The sequence below is a fragment of the Carettochelys insculpta genome, chromosome 6, assembly GCF_033958435.1.
Source record: "Carettochelys insculpta isolate YL-2023 chromosome 6, ASM3395843v1, whole genome shotgun sequence".
NCBI classification, from domain to species: Eukaryota; Metazoa; Chordata; order Testudines; family Carettochelyidae; genus Carettochelys; species Carettochelys insculpta.
Window position 1 is genome coordinate 62,326,015 of NC_134142.1, and position 24,174 is coordinate 62,350,188.

Genomic DNA, 24,174 nt, shown 5'->3' on the forward strand with positions numbered 1-24,174 from the left:
CCTTCTCCCCATTAGTCCATTAAATTGTGGGTTTACTATATTACAAAACTCAGACTTGCACTGGGCTACAGCGAAACTTTTGGTCCCTTCAGCTGTGGTTCCCAGAGTGACTCTGCTGAAAGAACAGTGTCAGGACAGGGATGCTTGAACAATCTGTATTGTGAGGGATGTTGAGAGCCAGTCAACAAAACTGTAAGCCCTGTGTGTGATGGAAATCATGTCAAGCCAAAGGGTGCACCCTTATTTCCAGCATCTATCTGTCAGGGTCTTTGTCACAACCTTCCCTAGGTTCTTTACCTCCTCACAGAAACACCTCCCTGGAACATGGAAGCTAAAATTGGTTCCCTTTCCACAGACTATGTTATCCCTTACATTTCCATGAGCAGATAGGGCCCAAATCAAGCCAACAAGGTCCTGGGGACACAGAATATCAGCCAAGTTAGGGTTTGGGAGATCTTCTGGGCTTGGGTCTCCACTACCTAGTTGCATCTGACAAAGGAGGTCTTTGCCCATGAAAGCTTATGCTCCAAAATACCTGTTAGTCTATATGGTGCAACAGGACTTCTTGTTGTTTTTATGGATACAGACTAACTTGGCTACCCCTCTGATACTAGTTGTGCTTGTGTCCACAAAGCACACACACACACATACACACAGACTGCAAGTCAGAGGAAATTCTGCAGGAGGAAACTCAGGTCAAAACTTTCAGACAAAGTTACCAAATAAAATTAAATTCATTGTTAAGACACCAAAATAAGGGGGTTGATTTTCACATGCCCTGACTAAGCCCCAAGTGACTCCTAACTGATTTCATAAAGTTAGGGATTGCTCATGACCTCTGAAAACCAGGCTGCTTATTTAGGACCATAACTATGGGCTTAGCACCTTAATGAATTATTGAACAGCCACCTCCGCTCTTTTTTATTATTATTTTTTGCGTTCAGTCTCCTCCTAAACTGGTTTTTCCTGTGCAGTGGACAAGATAACCCCAAAAGAACAAGAGGTCCTGTGGCACCTTATAGACTAACAGATATTTTGGAGCATAGCCCGGCTTCTCCTCTCTTGATGTTCACAACACATTAGCTGCTGATAATGCGCCACATCCTCCCACACTGAACAGACCTTGTCAGCTCTGGCCCTCCTCTTGACTGGGACTCTCTCCTTTTCATGAGCCTATAAATTTAGACTCTCCTGATGAAGCGGGTCTTTGCCTACCTGAGCTTGTGCTCCAGAATATCTATTAGTCGATAAGGTGCCACAGGACTTCTTGTTGTTTTTGAAGATAAGGATTAACTGGGCTGCCCCTCCTCTACTTCACCCCACATGGTTTTCCTCCCGAGCATGCCCCCCCGCCCGGTTGTGTAGGGATGTTCCTCAGAGAGCTGGCCTGCGGGCATTATTTAAATGAATGAATGGCACCAAATGGTTTGCTGGCAAGAGTGGGTGTTGGGGGGGGGGAGGTAAAAGCCTTATACAGAATCACCTGGCAGGGCGCTCGACTCTCCCTTTCGGTCAGGCAGTTCCCGGGGAGACTCTGACTCCGCCGAGCTGTTATTTTCCACTTCGTTAAAAGTTCGGGAAGATTGGTTAATAAATAGAGCCCATGCATATTCATGAGGAGTGATGTCACGGGGCGGCGGGGGTGCCAAGCCGCTCGGTGCCTGCCTGGCAGCGCCATTTCCTGGAGGAAGAGCCGGAGTAAGAAGGGCTGAAGGAATTAGCAGCAGCCCAGGCGGCCGCGGGGGCTGCAGGCAGCTCGAGGCCAGCAGAGGGAGACCGCCCGGCCGGCCGCCCTGCCTTGCGTTCCCGCTCGGGGGAAGTGACTGGCTCTGAGCGGCGGGAGGAAGAGGCGAGCGGGATTTGGGGCGGGGGGCTTCCTGCAACTCCCCCTGCGCTCCTCCCCGGGGCAGCGGCGGGAGAAGTTTGCATCGCCGCCTCCCCGGGGAGCCTCCTGGGAAAGAGCAGCGCCCTGGGGTCCCGCCTTCCCCCGCCCTGCTCCTCCCGTGGGAGCCCGAAGCAGGCGCCGGCGTGGAGCTGGGGGGGAGGATGCTGCCGATGGAGATGCGGGAGAGATGGAGATGAAGCAGAGCATGGGGATCCCGGGGCTCCTGTGGCTGGGACTCTGGGCTCTGGCTCTCCGGGACGTCGCTGCTGAGGCAGGTAAGGCTGCCCGGGCGGGCTCCCGGCTGGGGCGCAGGAGGGAGGAACGCCGCTCGGCCCGGGCTGGCGGGCTCTGCAAGGGGCTCATGCTGCCGGGGAGGGGGACGTGAGCACGCTTAGCCCGGGGGGCTTTGCCGCCCCCTTGTTCTTAACCCAGCCGGCGGCTCTTGCCTGTTGTCCCGGGTGGCAATTCCGGGCGGACCCAGAGCGCTGGGGCCAGCCGGTCTCCAGGGGCCGAGAGCGCCCGCTGACACCGCACCGGGGCCACCCTCGGCGCGCCGGGCAGGCAGCGGGCGGCCGGCTCCCTTCCCAGCCCTGCAGCCGGCGGAGTATTGCTCAGACCTCGCCGGTGGCGGTCAGAGGAGTCACACTCCGCCCGGAGAGCGCCACGTTCTCGCTGGGGAGCCGCCTGGCGGCTTTTTGGAGGGCTGTGGTCCCGTCCCCCCCCCAGTCCCTCCCTCATTCTGAGTTCCCCTAAGAGCTGCTGCGAGAGGTGTGATCAGCAAACTGGGGGTTTTTTTGGTTTCAAACGTGGCTGCGTTTGCTGCTGCTGCCCAGTTGGCCCTAAACAGGTCTTGACTTTGAGGAACTTGGTTGCTCTTTTCAAGGACATGACAGTTTTTGTGCCTTGTTTTCAGCCTAGGTTTTCGAAAGGTTTGGGATGGGTGTTTGCTCCCTGTACTCTGTGGTTGGTCACCCCGCTGGCATGGGAATTTTTCTGCCCCCCCCCCGATGGGATGAGTTTGGTCAGGTTTTTTTAAATGAGTGCTGACAATGAGGCTCCTCCACCCATGCGTTGGCACCTTCGTCAGTGGCCTAGTTTTCAAAAATGGTACTCAACACTTCTGACAAATAGACCATTTATGGATCAGGCCATCTGTGCCTAAATGTGGGTGGAGGAGCCCGTGCATTTGAAATTGTTAGCTTCGGGTTTTCTATCTCCCCGTTGCTATTTCCTTTGCAGTGGACTCTGACTTGGATGGGACCTGTTGATTGTTTTTTGTTTTTGTTTTTTTTAAATTCACATTACTTATTTATGTGTCTATATTTGAGGTGGGTCCAAGTATTCTGCTGCACATTTCTATGGATTTATCAGCCTCACTTTAAGCACCCGTATTTGAAAATCTTGTCAATAAGTTTGAACAACATAAAGGTGTTTCATTTCAGGTCATGAATTACCTGCCAATATTTGACTATGTGTGGTAGATAACAAGGGCTTTCCAAAATAATGTGGAGAGCACCTCTAATGCAAATGCTGGGGAGGGGAAAGTTTAGATCCTACACTGATGCAACAGGCTGTATTTATGAACCTTATGCTTGCCGTGAATATTCTTGTGAATAAGACCTGGATGGTTGCAAATAGAGTCCTGAATACCAGTTAAGTGAGTCAATGGGAATGTTTGCTCATTATTGTTCAGGTATTTGCAGAGCTCAGCTGGCTATATAGGAAGGCCAGGTGATGATCTACTCCTACATGGCTTTTGTTTGTTTTCCTTCCAGCCTACATTTTCCTAGTTTCAGCTACAAGTAGACACACAAGGACTTGATTTTATAGCCTAAGCCTTCCACATAAAGGTTTCCTATTGAGTTCACCAGGAATTTAGGCCTGAATTTTACCTTAAGATTCACGTGGGTGGAGCACTTTGGTTTCAATCGTTTATCTTACAGATTTTGATTGCTAGATTGGGGCCCTTAGGTATGAAAGGAATGGAAGGTCTTTGTCTTAGTAGGTAAAAGTCTGCTGGTGTTTCTCCCTCCATTCGAAAAACAACTCCAAAAAACTCTTGTCGTTAATAATGAAAAGGTGCGGAGATAAGATGTAAAATATGCCATGCACACAGAGAGAAAGAGAACTAGTGTACTCATATATTGTCGATTACGTCTGACAGGCAGTCTGGAGTTAATGCAATTTCATTTCCTAACGAATTACGAATCTTCACTTCTACACTTGGCACATTGTGGCCGGGGGGGAAGTTAGTTTTTATTTCCTGCACTAGTTAAAATGTTATGAGGTAAAAAATTGAGAGTGGGTGAGTAAGAGGAGTAATATCTCAAATATAAAATAAATCTCTGATCCTTCTCAGCCAACCTGCGTGCACCCTTTTCTTCTCTTCAGAAAAAGGTGCTGCAGCTAAACTGCACCTGACAGATGAGAGAAAAGTGTGTCTGTTAAAAATTCTCTAGTTATTTTGTTCCTTTCAGTTCAGTTCTACTCATGGATTACACAGAAGTGCTATAGAAAATAGCCAGATAGGATATATGTTAGCGCTGTATTTCAATTTCTTGCATGATCAGTTTGGGTGGGAACAGAAACCTTTAAAGGCCTTCCAGATACCTTCATTGTGTACATTATGATTAACCCTTTCAGCAAAGCAGATTGTGGCAAGCTAACTAGCGACAGAGAGAGTAACCTGCTGCTTCAGTAAGGCATTTCTTACGAAAGAGGTGGTGTGTGCATTTGGATACCTGGCTACGTTAGGCTTATATAAAACAGATGGCTCCGTTGTGAAATGTTAATGTTCTGTTCCAATATTCTGTGCGGTGAGGGAGGATGCTCTGCGGCTTGCACTGGGACGTGTAATTTATGCCACTTTCAAGTTAAGTAACGTGAGATTAGATCATCCTCATTCAGGTGATTCATTCCTTTGCCCAACCAAAGTATTGCTGCATCTGAAATTAAATTATGACTTTTCTAGTTTCAGTGCTCTTAGTAAATTTGCTAAATTAACAGCTCCTCATCCGTATTTACAGCTGCTAAAACACAGCTGAAAACGCACACACGATGTTTTGCTAATAACACAGTGCTAGGAATAAAATTGCCACTGTTACCCCAGGGATGCAGTGTAATGGCAAAGGGACGTGGGGCACCAGGCCATCTCTGTAGTCAAATGCAGTTCATGCTATGAAAAAGTTTGAGGCCAGGATGGCTGCATGCTTAATTAAGGGCAGTCACAGGCTGGTGTTTTTCTATCATGGCACTGTGGGCTGGAATGTCATCTGGTGACAGAGCTGACTGCATGTGAGCAGAGATGGGTCTTAATTCTGCAGGGTAAGTCGAGGGCAATATAGCGGTGGGCAGTTTAATCTTTCTCTGAAGGATCCAGTATAGGCCACTGCCAAAGGTAAGGTACCAGACTAGACTGAACAATTGGTCTAGGATAATTTGCCACTGCCTGTATTCATGGGCAGGAAAAGGCTACTTCCACCAGCAGGACTGGATACTTTACCTTTGTCTTCCACCTTTCTGCTTCACAAGGTTTCCTGTACTTCCCCCGTTCCCTGTTTACATGCCCATCTTTTAAAAATGTACTTACCCACTGGGCTTCTGTGTTTTTACAAGGTGACATATTCCATACATTCACTTCTCATTCAGGGGAGTGTGTCCTACCCACATGCAACTGTGCTTTAAGCCAAATGCCGATCTCTTTTACACCAGTGTCAGTCACGGTAACTCCCCGGATTTCAGAGTGACGCTGATGTAACACAAATCCAGATTAGGCCCTTTGTCTCTGTTCTGGAGGTACACAGTGGGTGACTGAAGTATTCTTCCACCCCATGCTAAGGAGAAGTATGTTCTGGAAACAGGGTTTTTTACCCCCCTGTGACAGGAATACTTTAAAGTAGGCCTTATTTTCACTGGGTTTATAAATTGCCTTGGAGCTTTTCTAATGCAACAGAACAGTGTATATGGAATAACCTGCTGAGATTGAGTCTAAAATCCTGGTTCTTTACAAAGGCATACAGTGGAACAGAAATGAGGATTTATTAGTGATAGCATGGCTGCTGAAAAGTGTATGGGGGCAACATGATACTGTTCTGAGGGAACGCAAATTGTCCGAGCACTGCTGTGGAGCGCTCATGGCATTTATATCTAGCTATGCCTGGGAGCTGCTGCGTGGACACTCATTCTGCTGCTGTCCAAATTGGCAGTGTTTTTGAAGAAGCCCTGTATAGATTAAGTCTCCGCCATTTTCAAGTAATTGGCATGTCAGTATTCTCGTCTTATAATCATAAAACAAGCATAATAAGACTCTGGGGGGTGGGGGCAGTTAGAAAACTGTGCAGCGTGTTCTTGTACATTATGTCCTTCCAGACCACCAGCCTAGATTAATTTCCTGTACTCCAACCCCCCACCTCTTTTGGGGCTGGGGAGGAGGAGTATTTATTTATTTTTTAGGTATGAAATTGACAGACTCTCCAATCAAATTAAAGGTGTCTCAGGGTCAGCCGGTGAAACTAAATTGCAGCCTCGAGGGAATGGAGGACCCAGAGATGTTGTGGATCAAGGATGGAGAGGTGGTGCAGAGTGTAGACCAGGTGTACATTCCAGTAGATGACAAACACTGGATCGGATTCCTCAGGTACAACAGCTGTGGAGGAGACGGACTATCATGAAATCTACTGAGCCAGATTCTGCTATCAGCTACAGCAGCAGAATCCCACTTGTCACCCTGTGATTGTACCTTTATACTTTGCCTAGATATAACTGAGAGTGGAATTTGATCCATTGTGTTTAAGTCACTTAGGAAGGGATGGATTAGAGCTGGTGGAATCTGACTGGTCTCCTAGATGCTGCGGGGGATGGGTGCTTTGGAAATAATAGATAGTCTGGTAGCTAAGAAGTGAAAGGCATTGCTTATCCTATCAGAAGTTCTTTAAGCCATCCAGTCCTGCATAATCTGTGCTGAAATTGCGAAGGGATATTTAGCTGCATTCCTTTTCGTCTCCCTTTAAAAACAAAACTTTTCTCCCGTTCTGTGTGGTATGCACGCCTGAGTGATATTATGGAGAAAGAATGGGTCAAAGGATTACTAAAGTGAAGGAGAAACTCTTACTTTAAATCCCCAGCTCAACTCTAGCCTCAGTCATTTGTGTTTAAAAGTCATTGTCGTCAAAAGTCTCTTCACTGGTCACAGAGATGGGATAGTGGTCTCATCCCAGTGGTAGTCTCAGCCCAGTTACCTGTAAATAGTTCTTCCCCACCACAGTTTGTAGCTTTGAAGCTAGTCTCATCAAAGGACTGAATGGACCTGGGGGCTGAATTACCTCATCAAACTCTTCCCAGGGGTCATACTAGGCTCATGCTCAAGATCACTGCCAAGTTGGCTGGGGGAGCTTTTGCCAGTTCTGTCCTTGCCATAGCTGGATAATCAACAGGGGTCTCTCAGTCCAGCTCCTTCACCAGCACTGGACAATGAACAAAACAAAAAAGCAGCATGATGGGATGCGTTTATCTTATTTGTTCTAATAAACTCTGCAGCACAGCTGGAAGCTTAGATTCTGACATGGATAAGTAAGTTCTCTCTCTTACACTCATTAATTCTCATCCTCTCCCTCTCTCTGACTAAAAGGGTTAGGTGTCCTAATTAAAATGAGACTCGTGGGACTAGATTTCAATCCTGTTTGGAGAGGAGGATTTGTCACGCACACCATCCCTTAGTCATTCCAGCACATTTACTCCAGTATGTATATCAGGCCTGCTTTTGTCACAGGCCCAAAAAGCTGCCTGTGGGGCCAGCTTTTTATACCTTTTCTTCAGCAGGAGGTGGCCTCTCATGTACCCCTGGGGGTAATAATGGGTTAAGCAAGGACCATGCTCCATCTCTGACTCCTTCCTCCAGGCATAAAGGGAGCTTGGTACAAATGGCGTGCTATGAGTGGGAGTGTACCTGGAACAGCCAGGCTCAGTCTGGGATCATCCATTCACAAGCACAGGCCTCCCTTCCTTTGGATTAGCATATCTTGGAGTTACTTTGTATCACTAAAGCTGCGTCTACACGTGCACGCTACTTCGAAGTAGCGGCACAAACTTCGAAATAGCGCCCATCGCGTCTACACGCGTCGGGCGCTATTTCGAAGTTAACTTCGACGTTAGGCGGTGAGACGTCGAAGTCACTAACCTCATGAGGAGATAGGAATAGCGCCGTACTTCGACGTTCAACGTCGAAGTAGGGACCGTGTAGACGATCCGTGTCCCGCAACGTCGAAATTGCTGGGTCCTCCATGGCGGCCATCAGCTGGGGGGTTGAGAGATACTCTCTCTCCAGCCCCTGAGGGGCTCTATGGTCACCGTGGGCAGCAGCCCTTAGCCCAGGGCTTCTGGCTGCTTCTGCGGCAGCTGGGGATGTATGCTGCAGGCACAGGGTCTGCAACCAGTTGTCAACTCTGTGTATCTTGTGTTGTTTAGTGCAACTGTGTCTGGGAGGGGCCCTTTAAGGGAGCAGCTGGCTGTTGAGTCCGCCCTGTGACCCTGTCTGCAGCTGTGCCTGGCATCCCTGTTTCGATGTGTGCTACTTTGACGTGTAGACGTTCCCTCGCTGCGCCTATTTCGATGTTGGGCTGAGCAACGTCGAAGTTGAACATCGACGTTGCCGGCCCTGGAGGACGTGTAGACGTTATTCATCGAAATAGACTATTTCGATGTCGCAACATCGAAATAAGCTATTTCGATGTTGGCTGCACGTGTAGACGTAGCCTAAGAGTCCCTGGAGTTCTGGAGATTCAGATAAAAGGGACCAGTAGATCACTTAATTTGATCTTTTCTGTAACACAGGCCGTTACATTTCATGCAGCTGGTCCTATGGTGAGTGAGCCCGATAAGCTAATGCATTCCCATTCTGAGGAGTCTAAGCTGCTGTGTCCCACCGGCAGAGAACAGGAGGGAGTAAGGAGCTACCATTGCCCCTGCAATGGCAGGGAAGTGATCAGGTGTGATATGCCCAGAGGATCCCAGCAAGTGAACCACACATCACGCTGTAGAGGAAGGCAAAATAAAAGTCCCTGTCAATCTGGTCTAATGGAAAATTCCTTCCCAGCCCCAAACCCGGTAGTCAGTGTGACCATGAGCAGCTGAGCAAGTCCCACCAGCCAGGCATCTAGGCATGAGATTATCTGCAACACTCTACAGCCATTATCCAGCCCATTCAATGACCGATCTCTGGCTATGGCTAATCTCTGATGCTAACCCCCACCTTCTCCCCAAAACAGACTACATGTAGCCAGTTGTGCAGAAGTCAGGAATGAGGCATGAGATTTGATTACAGATGAACTTGGGCTGCAGTAAGCTTTCCTCTGATAGGACAAATCTGGGTGCAGTAATCCCTCCTGCAGCACAGCATAATATACTCTCTCCATTGTATACCCCTGCCTGCCCCCAGATGAAGGACTTTTTTGTCTCCCCATACTTTCTTGTTCTGATCTGGTCTTGCTAACCCTTTTTCTCTCCCTTCATGTTCCTCCACTAACAATAGCACCAGAGCTGACTCCGGATGCTGAATCTAGATATGGCCATTGTCTTTTCCTGTTACCTTCTTACTCCTACATTTCAACCACCCACTGTTTTATGACTTTCTCCTACAGTCACTGTGTTTCAGAACATGCGGCTGGATGGGCAGGACAGCTGGTTTCATCTGAAGGTACAGCTCTGAAACTCAGGCTGTAGTGGGAGCACTTTGTGCTTTTCAGCAGGCACTCTCCCCTTCCTTTCTTTCATCCTGCACATTCACCCCATCACTGAGACCAAAAAATGGAGCATTAGATCTGCTCAGGGTCACTGCATGGCCGCAGATGCATGGCTGCAACATCAAAATGATGCATTTTGCATTTGTATAATCAAAGGGCACACTCTTTTTCTGAGGTTTTTTGTACCTGAGACCCTGAGGCCTCAACTCCTGGAGCAAACTGCTCTCTGTCTCAGGGCAGAATTTCCCCCTTGGATCTGAGGTCTCAAACTCTGACACCACTTAGGCTCTAGGTCTGCCCTCACTTACATGGGTCCGTTCTCCTGCAAGTCTAGGGAGCTGCACCCGAGTGAGGGAGACCAAACTGAGGCCCTATAGATCAGATCCTCAGCTGGTATAAGTCAGTGTGGCTCCACTGAAACCACAAGTCAAAGATCTGTCCCTTAGATGATTTGTAGTACGAATAGATCAGTTTGGTAGACGTGTTCCTCGGATAAGAATACAGCTGAGTAGGTTTGAGCAAAGGAATGCCAATTCTGCCAAATCATCACACGAGAGTTTGTGCAAACAGTCCTGTCCCTAACGAAAGCACAGCATCTACATTCTCCGCAGGTGAGCGAATTGGAGCTGCTGGCTATGGATGATTTAATAGTCCAAGCTTCCATCCTTAGACTAGCTAAACTCTTGGGAATCACATGTTCAGAATCCAGTGGGTTAATTAGCCCCTTTATATTTTCAAGATAGGTGAGTTAAGTGCCATGCTGTTTCCTTTCTGTAGTTAATTCAGCTGAGGGCCTGTCTGCTCTGTGTGGGTATTAAAAATCCCCCAACAGCTTCCACAGAAGTAGGGCTTGACCTAAAATATCTCTGTTCTCTATCCACTGTTGTGACACATGCTTTGTGCTGGTTGGCTACTGCCCTCCTCCCCAGAGGTGGCTACACCTCAGTGGTATTTTGTGTGTATCTTGTTTGCCTAGTGCTTTAGGAGTCTGTGGGACGAAAGCTGCTTTATCAGTGTAAAACATCAATGTTTTTTCACTCTTTTCAGTTTGAAATCTGTTGAGCGAACAGATGCAGGGGAGTACTGGTGCGAGATTGAAAACAACGGGAAGAAGGAAGAATCACAACGAGTGTGGCTCATAGTAGAAGGTAAGGAGGAGTAGTGTTAGCTTCTCTTTAGGGCACTCTCCTACTGGGATCACAGTGGTAGAAGTGGTCAGAGGAGGTTGTGCCAGGCCCTCTAGTCTCTTCACAGAGGGGGGCAGCAGCAAGAATGATAAAATACCACAGTGAGCTAATTAAGGGGCAGGAGTAGGAAGAGAGAGAGCGGTGCCAGCTGCTCTGGAAGAGTGGGTACTCAGTTTTTAATTTTGCTGACCAGAATATAAGTGAAGGTTCCTCCCATGCACAAACCTCCAATCCAACCTCCTACTTGCTCACTGTGTGAGTCTTTAGATGCCTCCTTCTGCCAATCACCAGGAAGAACTTCACAGACCATTGCTTATCCAGAGATCACAGGTTGAGCGCCATTCCCTTAGTTCCATGAGAAGCACTTTGCTTTAGAATTTCCAAAACCAGTACTGCTTCAAACCAAAGTTTTTTTTTTGAACAGTAGCAGCATCTATTTAAGTGTATAAACTTTAATGCAAGTTGCACAGCAGTCTGGCCTGGTAAATGTAAAGCTTCTGCACATTTGTCCAACAGTTACCAAGCCAGAGTGGACAGGCAGTTCCTTATAACCTGCAGCCATACCTCCTAAGGCGATCCTGATCACATTAGGTCTCACACATTAAGGCTGCTTAGTATTCACACAGTAGAGCTACAGAAATATCCAGATAGCACTGAGAAGTCATATCGTTGGTTTACTAGGTGTTACTCCTCTTGCTGGGCAAGTGCTGAATCAGCACCTCAGCATAGTCCTAGGGTGCACAGTGTTGTGTGTGCGTGGGGGGACGGGGGTGGTGCAGTGCTGTGTATTAGATGGAGATGTAAAACCAGGGTTCTAGTCATAGTGGCCATGTCTACACTCAGAAAAAACTTTGAAATAGCCGTGCTAATGGCCAAATCAAAAAATACTAACGAGGCACTGAAATGAATATTCAGCACCTAATTAGCATGCCGCCAGCCACGGCACTTTGAAAGTGCCATGGTTCGCTCACCTGCGGCTCGTCTATGTGAGGGTCCTTTTTGAAAGGACCCTGACAACATCAAAATCTCCTTATTCTTATTAGCTGAATATAGGACAAAAAGAAGGGGATTTTGATGTTGTCAGGGTCCTTTTGAGAAGGACCCCCGTGTAGATGAGCTGTGGGCGAGCGAACCGCGGCACTTTCGAAGTGCTGTGGCTGGAAGCATGCTAATGAGGCGCTGAATATTCATTTCATCGCCTCATTAGTATTCTTCGATTTGGCCATTAGCATGGCCATTTTGAAGTTTTTTCTAAGTGTAGGCATAGCCAGTCAGTCATGAATCTTTCATAGTGGTTTTCAAAAGAATAGGGTGTTCACTCTGCTGTCCATCCGGATTCAGTTTCAGTGTTTTGTCAGCGTAGCATTTCCTTGGCAGCTTCAACTGGAGGAAAAAGGTTATAGTTAAAAAAAACCTCCCCAAGAGTGTAGTGTTACTGGTTCACAGAGATGACTGCAGTAGCATGGTGAGTATGTGATCACTATATATTGGATAAAACACTACACAAACCTAGGTTATTACATGTAATATAGCCCAGAGGTGAGCAAAGTTCGGGGCAGGCCCCTTTGGGAGTAGGGTGTGAAATTTTCAAAAGGGGAGCTCAGCATGATTGGCTGCTAGGTCTCAGGTTCATCTATCTCATTAAAAATGTTGAAATGTGTTACTGTTCTTATGTCTGTGTGTTCACGTGTGTACTGATTAATAAAGTTTTGACATTCTGCACACTCATTTTCATGCTGAAAGAGCTTTTTTTTCCTCCATATGAACATAACTGACATTTCTGTTGGTTTGGATGACATTAGACAAGTTGGGGGGGTCCTGCTAATTTGAGGGATAAAAAGTGGGGTTCGACATAAAAATTTGCTCACCCCTGATCTCACCCAATGAACTTGAATGAATTTATATATATTTCTTTATCTAAAATCAAAGGCCAAATCTCACAGGCTGTATTCAGTCAGAAATCTTATTGCCTGTAGAGGGAATTTGGCCTTGATTAGAACTACAGGATTTGGCTTTTATCCTCTTTATCCAAGAATTTAAGAAAGCAAAATGACTTTGCAGCTGGTTCCAGTTTAAAAAGTGGGGTCTGTCATGTAGAACAAGACCATATGTGAAATCTGGGGAGGTAACACAATAGAGGCACTGTGGTAAATGTGACTTGTTTGAAAACAAACGCTCAGGTTCCTCTAGTACTTGGTACCTTTGAAATGACTCAGTGACCCCTTCCATCCCTGTAAGTGTCTACACCACAGTGGTATAGCTGCACCACAGTAGCGCTTGTAGGGTAGACGTTCCCTTAGAGTCAAAAGACTTCCAACCAAAATTTTTAAACTTGAGTGGGTCTAAAGTCAGGCATCTCAATCTGCATTTAAGCATCTTGATAGAAACAAATGAGGTTACACTTCTTAGGTGCTGATCCAAGGCAGTTCCTTCTGAAGTCAGGCCATTTACTTATATTAGAATTGAGTGCTTTAATTTAAGCATTGAAGTTCTGCCTGTAACTCTCACTGGTTCCCAGACCTGCCACTGGGAGAAGAAGGGATATAAGCGGGGGGCAGTTGCCCTGGTCCCTTTTGAAAAGCTGTAACAGTGCTGCTCTGTGGTCTGGGCAGTGCTGAGGGCTGACTGCCCTTGGTTCTGCCCCTTCCACAGTGCAGAGCCATGCCCCCCTCCTGCCTTGCCCCGAGGTCTGCGGTGGCTGTCAGCATTGGTGCTGCTGCTGGTTCCTAACCGCTGTTAAATGATCGCATAGTAGCATCTTCCAGAGAGGCCTTTTTTTCAATTTTGTCCAGCTAGGAGAATGTGTTCTCTCCTTTTGGATGCTGATTTTGCCACCACCCACAGCCTAAAGATTTGACGATTAATGTAGAGCACATTTCAGCTGCACTATAAATCAACCTGGAAACTGAAGCTGACGCAGAATGTGGCAGCCTTCTTTTTAAGCGGTGCATCTCCCCAAAAGCACCTGTCACCAGTGCTCCAGGATCTGCACTGGGTCCTTATTGGTACCTAGGCAAAATTTTGTTGTTGTTTTGGATCTAAAAAGTGGAATGTTTTGGGACCTGTATCTTTCAGTGATCACCTTTTTCTTTGTACCTACATGCTGTAGTGCTGGACAAGAGTATAAAATCCAAAGATCCAGCTGCAGTCAGCTGGGATGCTGGTCCAAAGCCCTTTAAAATCAACGGGAATCTTTCCATGGACTTTAATGGGCTTTGGATCGGGCTGTATGTGGGAGAGCTGACAGCAGAGTGAGCCTGTGTGAGAGGCCCCGGCAGCTGTGGAACAGATTCTCCCCGTTGGTGTCAGATAGCCTGACTGTATTGGCCTTCAGGACAGCTGCAAGGCTGGTCTAAAAGCTGCTTTTTGTTTAATTTCCGGGACAGATATGGCAAGTTCTCGCAGTCTCTTTGGGAGATGTTACCAAGTTCAAGCATCTTTAGAGTCCATTGTATTAAATGCAAAGGTTACATATTATTACAGTAGTGAGACTGGATAATTAATCAGAGGACTTTACTCAGTAAAGTGGGAGCCAAGGATGAACTTTTGGGACAATGTGTGTGAAGTGGATTTCCTGAGAAATATCCTGAGGGAGGTGATTACAGATTCCTCTGCTCCCTGCTGCCTCTGGTTATCCAAAAGCCCAGCTTTTTAAAGCTGTGCCCTGGGGAGAGATGGACTGATTGTCTGCTGATTATTGTGACCCAGGATCAAAGGCTCTATCTGCCTAAAGGAAGGACTGCTATAGATTCATGCATGCTTGTTCTGAGCTAACAGCTTCCATGAACTTGTAACAATAAGAAACTCCTGGGTGGGGTTTGGAAGACTGACCCCTACCAGAGTTAGTGTGATTTCTGGTAAGCTATTGGTGGGTGTGGAGCTTCTTGTATTGCTTTAATGTTTCTTTGGAATGCTTTCACCTTTAGAATACATGTGTTTGCTTAGCAAGGACTGTGCTCTTACTTAATTGTGGGCAATTACAACTCTTTATAGACTCTATGGAGGCAAAAGAGGCCTGTTCGTGCAGTCATAATTCCCAGGGAGCTCCTGTTTCTTCTGTCAAGGGTTCAACATATAGTCTCCTATCTTAAATGGAGTTACTCCAACATCCACAACACTGGATTAGTTTTAACTAAACTTGTTTTATTTTTTAATTAACTATAAGAGAGAAGGTTTGGGGGGCATTAAAGTCAGCCATGGTTGAAAGAAAAATAAATGTAAAATGTTTTCTAAATGTAACAAACAAGACTTGATTAGAAGTGAAGCTCTTTCTCCATATTCTCAGTATGTTCCTGACCAAACTGTCAGACTAGGATCTGCTCCCATTGTCCAGTGGCTGTTTCTTTTGTCTGCTTAGGTGAACAGACCAGCAGTCCTGTAGCACTTTAAAGACTAACAAAATAATTTATTAGGTGATGCACTTTCGTGGGTCAGACCCACTTCCTCAGATCTGGAGATATCAGAGAGCTGGGTAGGGAGCAAGAACTTGGGGTATTTTTGCCCCTTATTTTCATAACTCAGCCGTCCTTGGAAATACATTTTCCTGAGCCCTGCTTAAAGACTTTTTTTCTGCCAAGAGCAGGGAGTCATGGGGCCTGGTTGCTCTATGCTGTTTCTTTTCACTTGTGAAGGCTGAAATGCAGCTTTTCTTTGTCTTCCACCCCACCCACCACCACCATCACACACATTCACGTTGTCTGAGGACTTTGTTTACAGCTTATATGCAAATTGAGGAAATACTCATCCCGTTGTTAAGACAGGCCTGTCCGACCAGTTTTACCAAATCCAGGCGACATGAGTTTGAACACGTACCTGTAGCATTGCTGGCGGGTGGGGCGGGGGGGGGGCGGGGAGAGGAATTTCTTAACTTCACACAAGATGTTCCTAGGCATATTTCACTGTGATAATTATTGACCAGTGAGGAAATTCCAAATAGGTTTCCAAAGGACACTTCACAGGGCACATTTGGGACAAAGGCTATCACAGAAGTGTGTAGGGTGTGAGTACAGGAGTATGTTCAGTGCTATGGGAAGGGGTTCAAAAATACCTCAGGGAATAGGTGCTCAGGTCCTACTGACTTTCAAGGAGAGCTGCATAGGTGGTGAGCATAATAAACAGGGGAAGCACAGCCACCCTCTCACCCACCTCTTGTTCCAGCTGGGACCACACACTGCCTGGTTCTTCCTTCCCACCTCCCACCACTCCATTTACACTCCTGTGCTCCAGCCTGGGCTGTGAAAAAGCTGAAGTCACATGTGTCATCCACCTTCCCTCCCTCCGTGCTCTGGAGCTATGAGGAGAGCGAGGGAAGAAAGTTGGGCCACGCACCACCTGCTGGGATAGGGGTGCCTTGCTTCTACAGTGCAGGACCACTTGGCTTCCATGGGGCCCTGGGCGGCAGGAGTGGGGCTGAGGGCTTGCCTTTCCCAGTCCTAGATTCACTCAGGAGAGCAGGCAGCCTTAATGCCCTGAAGTGCTTTGGAAAACATAACCCTGGCTGCTTTGTGGAGGGCTCAGAGATCTCTGACCAGTAGCTGTTGAATAAGTTCTAGGTATTCGTGTTAATGGAAGACAGTGGGAATCTCCTGCTGGAGACAGAGGGAAACTCTCCCGCTGCTACATCTCTGCGTTTGCTGTTCTAGGTGTGCCCTACTTTACTATGGAGCCCGAAGACTTGTCTGTGTCCCCTAATGCCCCATTCCACATGTCCTGTGCTGCTGTTGGGCCTCCTGAGCCAGTGACAATTGTCTGGTGGATGGGAGACTCCAGAGTGGGGCTTCCCCACATCTCCCCCTCCACCCTAAATGTGTCAGGTAAGGCTGCCTCCCTGATTAAAGTTGCTTGTGGTGCAAGGAGGGTGGGGGGAAGAGACCATGTGGCAAGGTGTGCAGTGATACCGGATACTGGTGTAATGTGAGACTGGGCCTCGAACGTGCTGTGAGGCTAAAAGCTGGAGATTAGGACAAACCTATATCCAGCGTATGGCGCAGGTCACCCAAAGGGGTTGTTGTTCCCCACGATACAGTGCAAAGTGGCTGGCTGCATGCTGCTGGAGAATAACAGTTGGTTGCCTCTACTGTGGCTGCATCTCTTGAGAGCGTTTTTGGTTTAATTAGATTATTCTGTTTGTAACATTTGGCTTATGGGTCCAGGTGTGTGCTGCCAGTGCTCACCCCTCTACAGCCTGCTGGACATATCCTGTCACCCTGCCCTGCTGCTGCACCCCCAGATCCCCACCATGCCAGACCCTGCATTTTCCCCACTCCCATCTAGCTGTGCTGGACACTGGACCAGCCCTTCATCCAGCAACCCTGCTATACACTTCTCTCTGCTCCAGCCATGCTGGACACCTGCCCAATTAACATTTGTCACTCAGATGAATTGTTTGAAAAATGTGATAGGAATTGATTGTGACTGAAGGTGGCAAGATAACAGAGAGTAGAGTCTACTGTCTACCTCAGAAGAGGACCGCCAGAGTGCAGGCCTCCTCACTGGAGTGCAGGAGCTCTGAGCTGGAGCAAAAAACTCTGAGGTGAAAGGGGTGTGTACGGTCTCTGCTGAGATGGTCCACAAAGGTGGGGCCAGGAGGCAATGAAGAAAAGAACATCTGTCCACGAGAAGCAGGACCGCATATCCACATGCCCAGCTAGCTATCCAAGAGTAGCACTGTGTAATCGGCATAGCCCTGGGCCAGATACTCCAGAGCTCCTTTACCGACAAAAGGTTCTGTGCACCAAATTTCTCCCTGGCGAAAGCCATTCAAATCAGTGCAGTTGCACTGGGGATTAATTTGGCTCAGTGTGTCTTTGACCATGTCTTGGGCTATCCAGGCTGCCTGTCATATTAACCCCTCCAGCACGCCTCATTTAGGTGTAAATCAAAATAAGGGCTACAATTCGTCGCAGTGTTCTCAGCTGTGCCCTCTCTTGGGTTGCTGTTTTGTGCTGGTCTGAGAAGGAAACATACATTTTCCTGGGTGTTATAACCTGCCAGTCGAAATGGAAGCAGGTGTGACACACCATCAGGCAGAGAGAGAGAGCAAGGAAACAGTCTCTATACACCCATTTTCCCAATCCGATGGCACCTCACAGAGCTTTAATTTCTTAGGGAAGGGGGCTGTCTAGTTCTCCTCATACCAAGGGTGGAGCAGTCTTTAGGCTCATTATTCATTCATTGTAGGCTTGCCCCTCCTCCCGCGCGCGTGCGCACACACGCACACACACGCACACACACACACACACCAACCAACCAACCAACCAACCAACCAAGGGGCCAGCTTTTCCTGCTCTTGGGCAGCATTGTTCTGAGAGTTTAGCTGGAATGAGGTTGTTAAGACCAGAGGTTCCACACCTTCTGTCCTTGTGGAGAGTCTCAGTGGAGGTAGAGCAGGTGCCAGGTTTCTGTCTCCCCCATCTCCCCACCACTGGGACATGCCTTTCCCCTGCCAAGCAGAGCAGCGCTCAGTTCTGAAGTACCGAGCAGCCTGTGAGTTATTCAAGATCTGTCTTTTTAACCACAGAGATGATTACAAAATCATCCTTTTGACTTGAAACCCACTTAGTGGTTACTTCTTAGGAAATTTAACTCTCAGTCATCCTCTGGGCTTTGCCTGTTGGATCTTGCCGTTGAAACAGAAAACAGGTTTCCCAGCATGAAGCTGTGTATGCTGACACCAGGTGGTCAGAGTTCCCAGGCATGTCGAAAGAGCAGGCCTGCGGGGGCAGCATGGCATGCTTGTGTTGGCAGAAGGACGAATCCAATCACAGGAAAATAATAATAAAGCAGTGACTGAAAAGCAAACGTCTTGTGACTGAAGTCAACGAGCAGCCCCTGACTGAACGAGGACAGGACTGTTGGGGTAGGGGAAGCACAGCTGCCGAACCAGCCTGTGATGGGAGTTTGGTGCACAGCCTGTTTCCCGGCAGGGACCATGTTTCCCTCTATGTTGGGAAATTGCCCACCGTGTTTTGGGCACTCGCGCTGCAAACCAAATAATAACAATAATAGTAGTGCCTCAGCTTTCTTGCCAGCTGGAACGTCTTTCGCTGTGGTTTGGTGAGATCAGTGGAGTGTGTTAAAATGTGTCATTCTCGCTGTCATTCATTGTAGTCTCTCCTTTCCTCCTCCGCCTCCTTTGCCGCCCCCCCTCCTTTTCAGTCCCTGTCAGTCTCAGTCCCCGTGAGGATGAGTCAAACACAGCGAGGGCAGGCATGGTGCCAGCTGCTCCACACGGCTTTGAGACGGTATTGCCGTCCTAACTTGCATGCACAGCGGCTGCATTGACCTGACTGGAAGAGAAACCATAAAGCAGACTAGGGCCAAGTGTACCAAGGACAAGTGCTGGATACATTTCTCCAGGGGGCTTTGCCAAGGCCTCTGAATCTTGACTGATCTGTAAGCAACGCTGGGTCTCTGCTCAGAAGCTTGCCCACAGGACTGCATTAGACTTTGGCTTTGAGGGCCCACGCCTCCCCTGCCCTGTGCCTGGTGTAATCATTTATCCCCATGCAGAGGAGTGTCAAATGTCTCGGTTTTGACTGAGGAGAATTTTACATGCACTTTGCCCTCATATACATGAGGGTTAACAGCTACCTACAGGGTGAAGCAAGAGACAGTCAGGCTCTGGGTTGGCAGTACAAAGCCTTGTTTACCCATGCCCCAAAGTGGATTCCTACCCCAGCTTGGAGCTGATTATTATATGGATTGCAGTAGAATCCAAGCATGAGGGCCCCATTGTTCCAGGCATGATTCTTGCCCCCTGGTCCTGGTCCAAGAGCTCCCAACCAGTGAGTGCCCCAAACAGTAAGGTGGGGAAGGAGGCCCAGGCTAACAATAATGGGATGGGAATGATGGTGAGAGAGTTGCCAGCCTAGCATTTTGACCTCTTCCTTCCCAAAGTCCTATCTCTCTCTCTTGTTGTACCGCAAAGTGCAAAGATGGACTCATCCACCAGGCCTCACACCTCTCCGTTTTATAATGAGTAGTTGACACACTAACGACACTAAAACCCTGCTGCTTTTGGTTGTCACCCGGCTTTGCCTCCAGTGTCACGTCTAGTGTGAGCTGGATGTTGAATGTAACCACAATTTTGCTTGTGGTTGAAGCGGGACTTGACGGCAGTTTGTATTGCTTTCTTTGTCTTGGCTTGGCTGACCTCCAGGTATTAATCAAAGTACGGTTTTCTCCTGTGAAGCCCACAACATCAAGGGACTGTCTTCTTCTCGGGCAGCCACTGTTCGGATTAAAGGTAAGAAAGCCCGAACAGGGAAGCATTGGGGGTGGAGGAAGAGGGAGGGCATGCTGCTGCTGAGCAGCCATAGGACTGAGCAGAGAGGAGCTCTCAGCAGATGGAATGCACTGTGCTGTAATGGCTGCTTGCTGCTTGATATGCAGGCCCATACCCCGGCAGTGAAATTGGCAACTGAAAGCAAACCACAACTGCGCCCGGAAGGGAAACGTGATGTAAGACAAAAGGGATTTTCCTCACAAAGGTAAAGCGTCAGGGCCACAGATCAGGCTAGGCAGACTCTAAGGTGTAAGTGGGGAAATCTTTCCTTTCTGGAGAAAGATGAGTCGCATCGGAGCTGAAGATGCCTTTTTCCTGTTGGGGCAATGCACTGGCATCTCATTGGCTGCTGGAAAGAGAGAGGGGGAAGATCACCGGAGGCCACTAAAATTAGCAGACTGACACTGATTTTATGGATTTCTGTGTTCTATACTGTTTAAAATCTCATTTACCCTAAATAATTTTTAGCCCTTCTGTGAACATCCATCATTCTGTGAATCCCTGAGCTCTTGTCATGTTTTCTTTTTAGACAGACTGAAACCAATAGAGAACCTGAAGTGGCCAGTTTCCTCCCTTCATCTTAGGTCACATTTGCCCCTGAGTTTTTGATTGTTCTTTAACATGTGTAAAATGTGCAATTTTTAAATGCTAGTCTTCAGACTTGTCACAAACATTTGTTCCAGGCTACAGCCTAGAGTAAGAACAAATGTTTGTGTCTCTACTAGAATCACAATCTAAGTAGTTAATGTCTTGAAGAGCCCCTTTAAATCCAACTATAGACCAAACCTTTTGTGGTGTGTATTTGCCTTTATGTTGACACTTGTATCTGCTGCCAACAGCCCAAGAACGCAAAACCCTGTTCTGTTTTGTTGTTGTTTATGACTGACTTAGAAAGCATTTGGGACTGTCAGGCAAAGGGCTTGTCTGCATGGGGAAATTAATTGGACTAGCTAGTGAAGAATAGGTATTCCACAGTACCTCATCTGGAACTGCTCCCCCTCTGGACGCTTGGGCTAGGTCTACGCTACGAGATAAATTCAAATGTATTAATATTGATTTTGTAACACTGTATTTCATAAATTCGAATTTGACTATACTCGCCTCCCCACATGTGCCTCACAAAGTCGAATTTTGCCGCCACACTCAATCAGCAAACATCAACTGTTGCAGCAATGCATTGTGGGAACCTATCCCACAGTTCCTTCATCCCTGTAGCATTCTGGATATGTTTGTTGGTATCTGACATTTTCCCACATTGCATTGCCTTAATTCCCCTCCCCTGGTAAGCAAATGTCCATTTTTCCAGTCGGAAGGATGGAAAAGCAGGGCATCAACAAAGATGGCAAAGTTAGCAGAAATCTATTTCTTCTGTAACTTGAATTATCAAGGATTTTATAAAAATCAGCAAGTCTGTGTCTTCTCAACTGGCCATCCACCCATCCATTGACTGTCCCCATCTCCTTGATTGCATCTGATCCCCGACAATAACACAGGGCAATTAAAAGCATTAACAAAGTGATGATAGTAAAGTTTTTGAAAAAAGAGAGTTACTGAGGGGAGGGTATTTGGCTTCCCTGTTCGTTATACAGCTTCTGTGCACAGTCTGTCTTCTCAACTGGCCCTCCACCCACTCTTCTCTGCATGAAGGGGTGCGAAGTTAGAAGAAAGAGGATAGAAAAGGCTAGGAAAAACGTTTTTTGTCTTCCCTCTTCACTACACCGACATTGCCAACACAGGGAACACTTCCCTTTGATGGCAAAAACACCCTGAAAATTTTAGCTGCCGGGGATACTTCCTCCTGAGAGGCAGCTAGCCCCCTGGGTCCTTGTTGGGGGGTAGCTTGTAGGGAGCCAGTTGAAGTATTCCCCCAGCAACAGCAAGCCCCTGAAAATCTTGGCCATTGTGGTAGACTTCCCCCCTATGGCTGCAAGCTCTCAAAATTCTTTCCTGCCTTTGGAGCCCTAACTGTGCGCAAGCCAGGACATAGTGCTGCCTGGCAGCATGGTCAGCACCGAACTGTAGGCATGTCCTTGTATTGGATCAGGGGCTAGTCACGTGATGTGGCTGAGCGTGGGAGAGATCCCGATGGCGCAGCACCTGTGAGGGAGGGGAGGGGTGTGCACAAATGTAAACCGCTGAGAAGAAGTTTCTCAGCCTCTTATGCAAGCACACCCTCCACAACAGCCTTGTTGCCATGTGGCACAGTTGGGCAGCGGGTGGCGCTGGGCAGCGCAGAAAAAAAAATACCAAGTGTTAGAGATGGAACCCTGAACTCTCTGCTGGGGCTATTGTAGTGGGTAGATTCACTCACAGCGCTAATAGCAAGGAAAGAAAGACGTTTCTCAGAATCTCATCCAAGCGTGACCCCCCCAGCCACAGGCTTCCTGGTCACCATTTGAAATTAAGGTCTTCCTGGTATCCAATTCCTGCGCACCCAAAGAGCAGCAGCCAGAGCGGAACACTGAGGGGCATTGTGGGTTACATACAGGACACCTCCGGAGGCTAATAAATTTTGATTTTAAGACGGGGGCGCTTCCGCACTGGCCTTTAATCCAACTATTAACATCAAACTTGATGCTACACCCAGCAGGTACTGACGATATTGATATGAGTGCCCCCTAAATCAAGCTAATGGTATTTCCAGTGAAGACAGTCATGTGGTAATATTGAGCTAACTGCCTTAAATTCGAATTGATCTCGTAGCGTAGACATACCCTTGGATTCCAAAATACTAGTGCCTTTTTCCTACCTAGCTCACTCCACAAAGCTGTTGTACTATAAATTCATCTCCTGTCTTCTTCCACAATAACTTTCAGTTTTAGAAACTTGACATACATCTTTAACAGTAAATTACCATGTAAATAATTAGGCTGAGTCCAGGCTGGCGCATATCCAATGGCTACAGGGTTCTCGTGTATTTTAAAAATTATAGATTGCCACAGTAAACGCTTCCTAGCCAAGCTTCATAATCAGACATCAATGAATGAATCCCCACAAACTTCCTGAGAGGAAGGCATTGTTCCCATTTTATAGATAGGGAAATCCAGGCACCAAGACATTGAATGAGTGACCAAGTGTCACGCAAATTGGTGAGAAACCCAGGAAAAGACTTGTAGACTTCCAGGCCTGTGCTGTAGCCACATGTCTGCTGATAGCTTAGCAAAAATGCCCAAGCAAGTTGCAGTAAAGTGAAGGAAGTGGGGAGGCAGTCTAAGGCCTGCAGCTCTGATTCTGCTCCCATGGAGACAATGGCAAAGTTCCTAATGACTTCAGTTGGAGCAAGAGCAGACATGAGGGGTGCTCATTTAGGACCTAATCCTGCAGCTACACATATTCTTTATTTATACTAAGAATACGAGTAGCCTCATTCACTCCAGTGGTGGGTGGAGGGGGTGTTACTCATGTAAGTAAAGGAAGGTGCACACATAGGTGCAGGATTGGGGCCTTACAGTTTCACAGGTGAGGAGACGGGTGAGCACTCAGGCATCTTCCCTAGTTTATTACTGACTCCTTTCTTCTGTGTCTCCAGACTCTCTCCTATTGCTGCTGTTCTGGGCTGGCCATGGTGCCCCAATGTGCTCGGTATATTCTTAACAGAAAATGACAGTTGTTGTAGCATCCACAGGCAATGTTCTCTAAGCTGTGAACTAGTGCAGCCTCTCAGGAGAGAGTCACATGCTGCCTGGCTGATTAGCTGAGTGCCCACAGCTAGGTTTTGTGTTTCTCTTGATGGTGCACATTTGCACATACCTCAGTGAATGTAAAAAAATATATAATATTCTGCACATGGATGGAACAGATTAGAGGGAACGTTGTCCACGGGCCCCACTCAAGTTCAAGGCCCATGGTTCTAGGCAGTCTACAGACACGCAGGAAGAGGTTATGTCTTCACTGCAGAGTTAACTTCAGTTATTCCTCTCTTAGTTTAGCTCACAGGAGAGCAGTCACACTCTGCACAGTAACACTCCACCTCCTGTGTCCATACTGGTTCTGCATGCACTTGGGTACAGGCTTCTTGGAACGTAGCCCCTGGTTCTTAGCCTTGTGGTAAACGGAGCTGCTCTATGAATTCTACCCCAA

The 24,174-nt window shown here is 47.5% G+C and overlaps 1 protein-coding gene across 7 annotated transcripts in view; it reads left to right on the plus strand.

Moving 5' to 3' along the window:
• Window positions 1–1,698: 1,698 nt before the first annotated feature.
• The window catches only part of TYRO3 (TYRO3 protein tyrosine kinase), a 71,088-nt gene continuing 48,612 nt past the window's right edge, over window positions 1,699–24,174 (plus strand). For 4 of the 7 annotated variants that reach the window (XM_074997037.1, XM_074997039.1, XM_074997033.1 and 1 more), the window contains exons 1-5: window positions 1,699–2,160; window positions 6,338–6,521; window positions 10,669–10,769; window positions 16,451–16,621; window positions 19,969–20,055. In XM_074997037.1, coding sequence (XP_074853138.1) covers window positions 2,073–2,160; window positions 6,338–6,521; window positions 10,669–10,769; window positions 16,451–16,621; window positions 19,969–20,055 — 631 coding nt within the window. In that variant the 5' untranslated portion in view covers window positions 1,699–2,072. The remainder of the gene's footprint in view (window positions 2,161–6,337; window positions 6,522–10,668; window positions 10,770–16,450; window positions 16,622–19,968; window positions 20,056–24,174) is intronic. The other 3 variants (XM_074997034.1, XM_074997035.1, XM_074997036.1) reach the window with 3 other exon arrangements.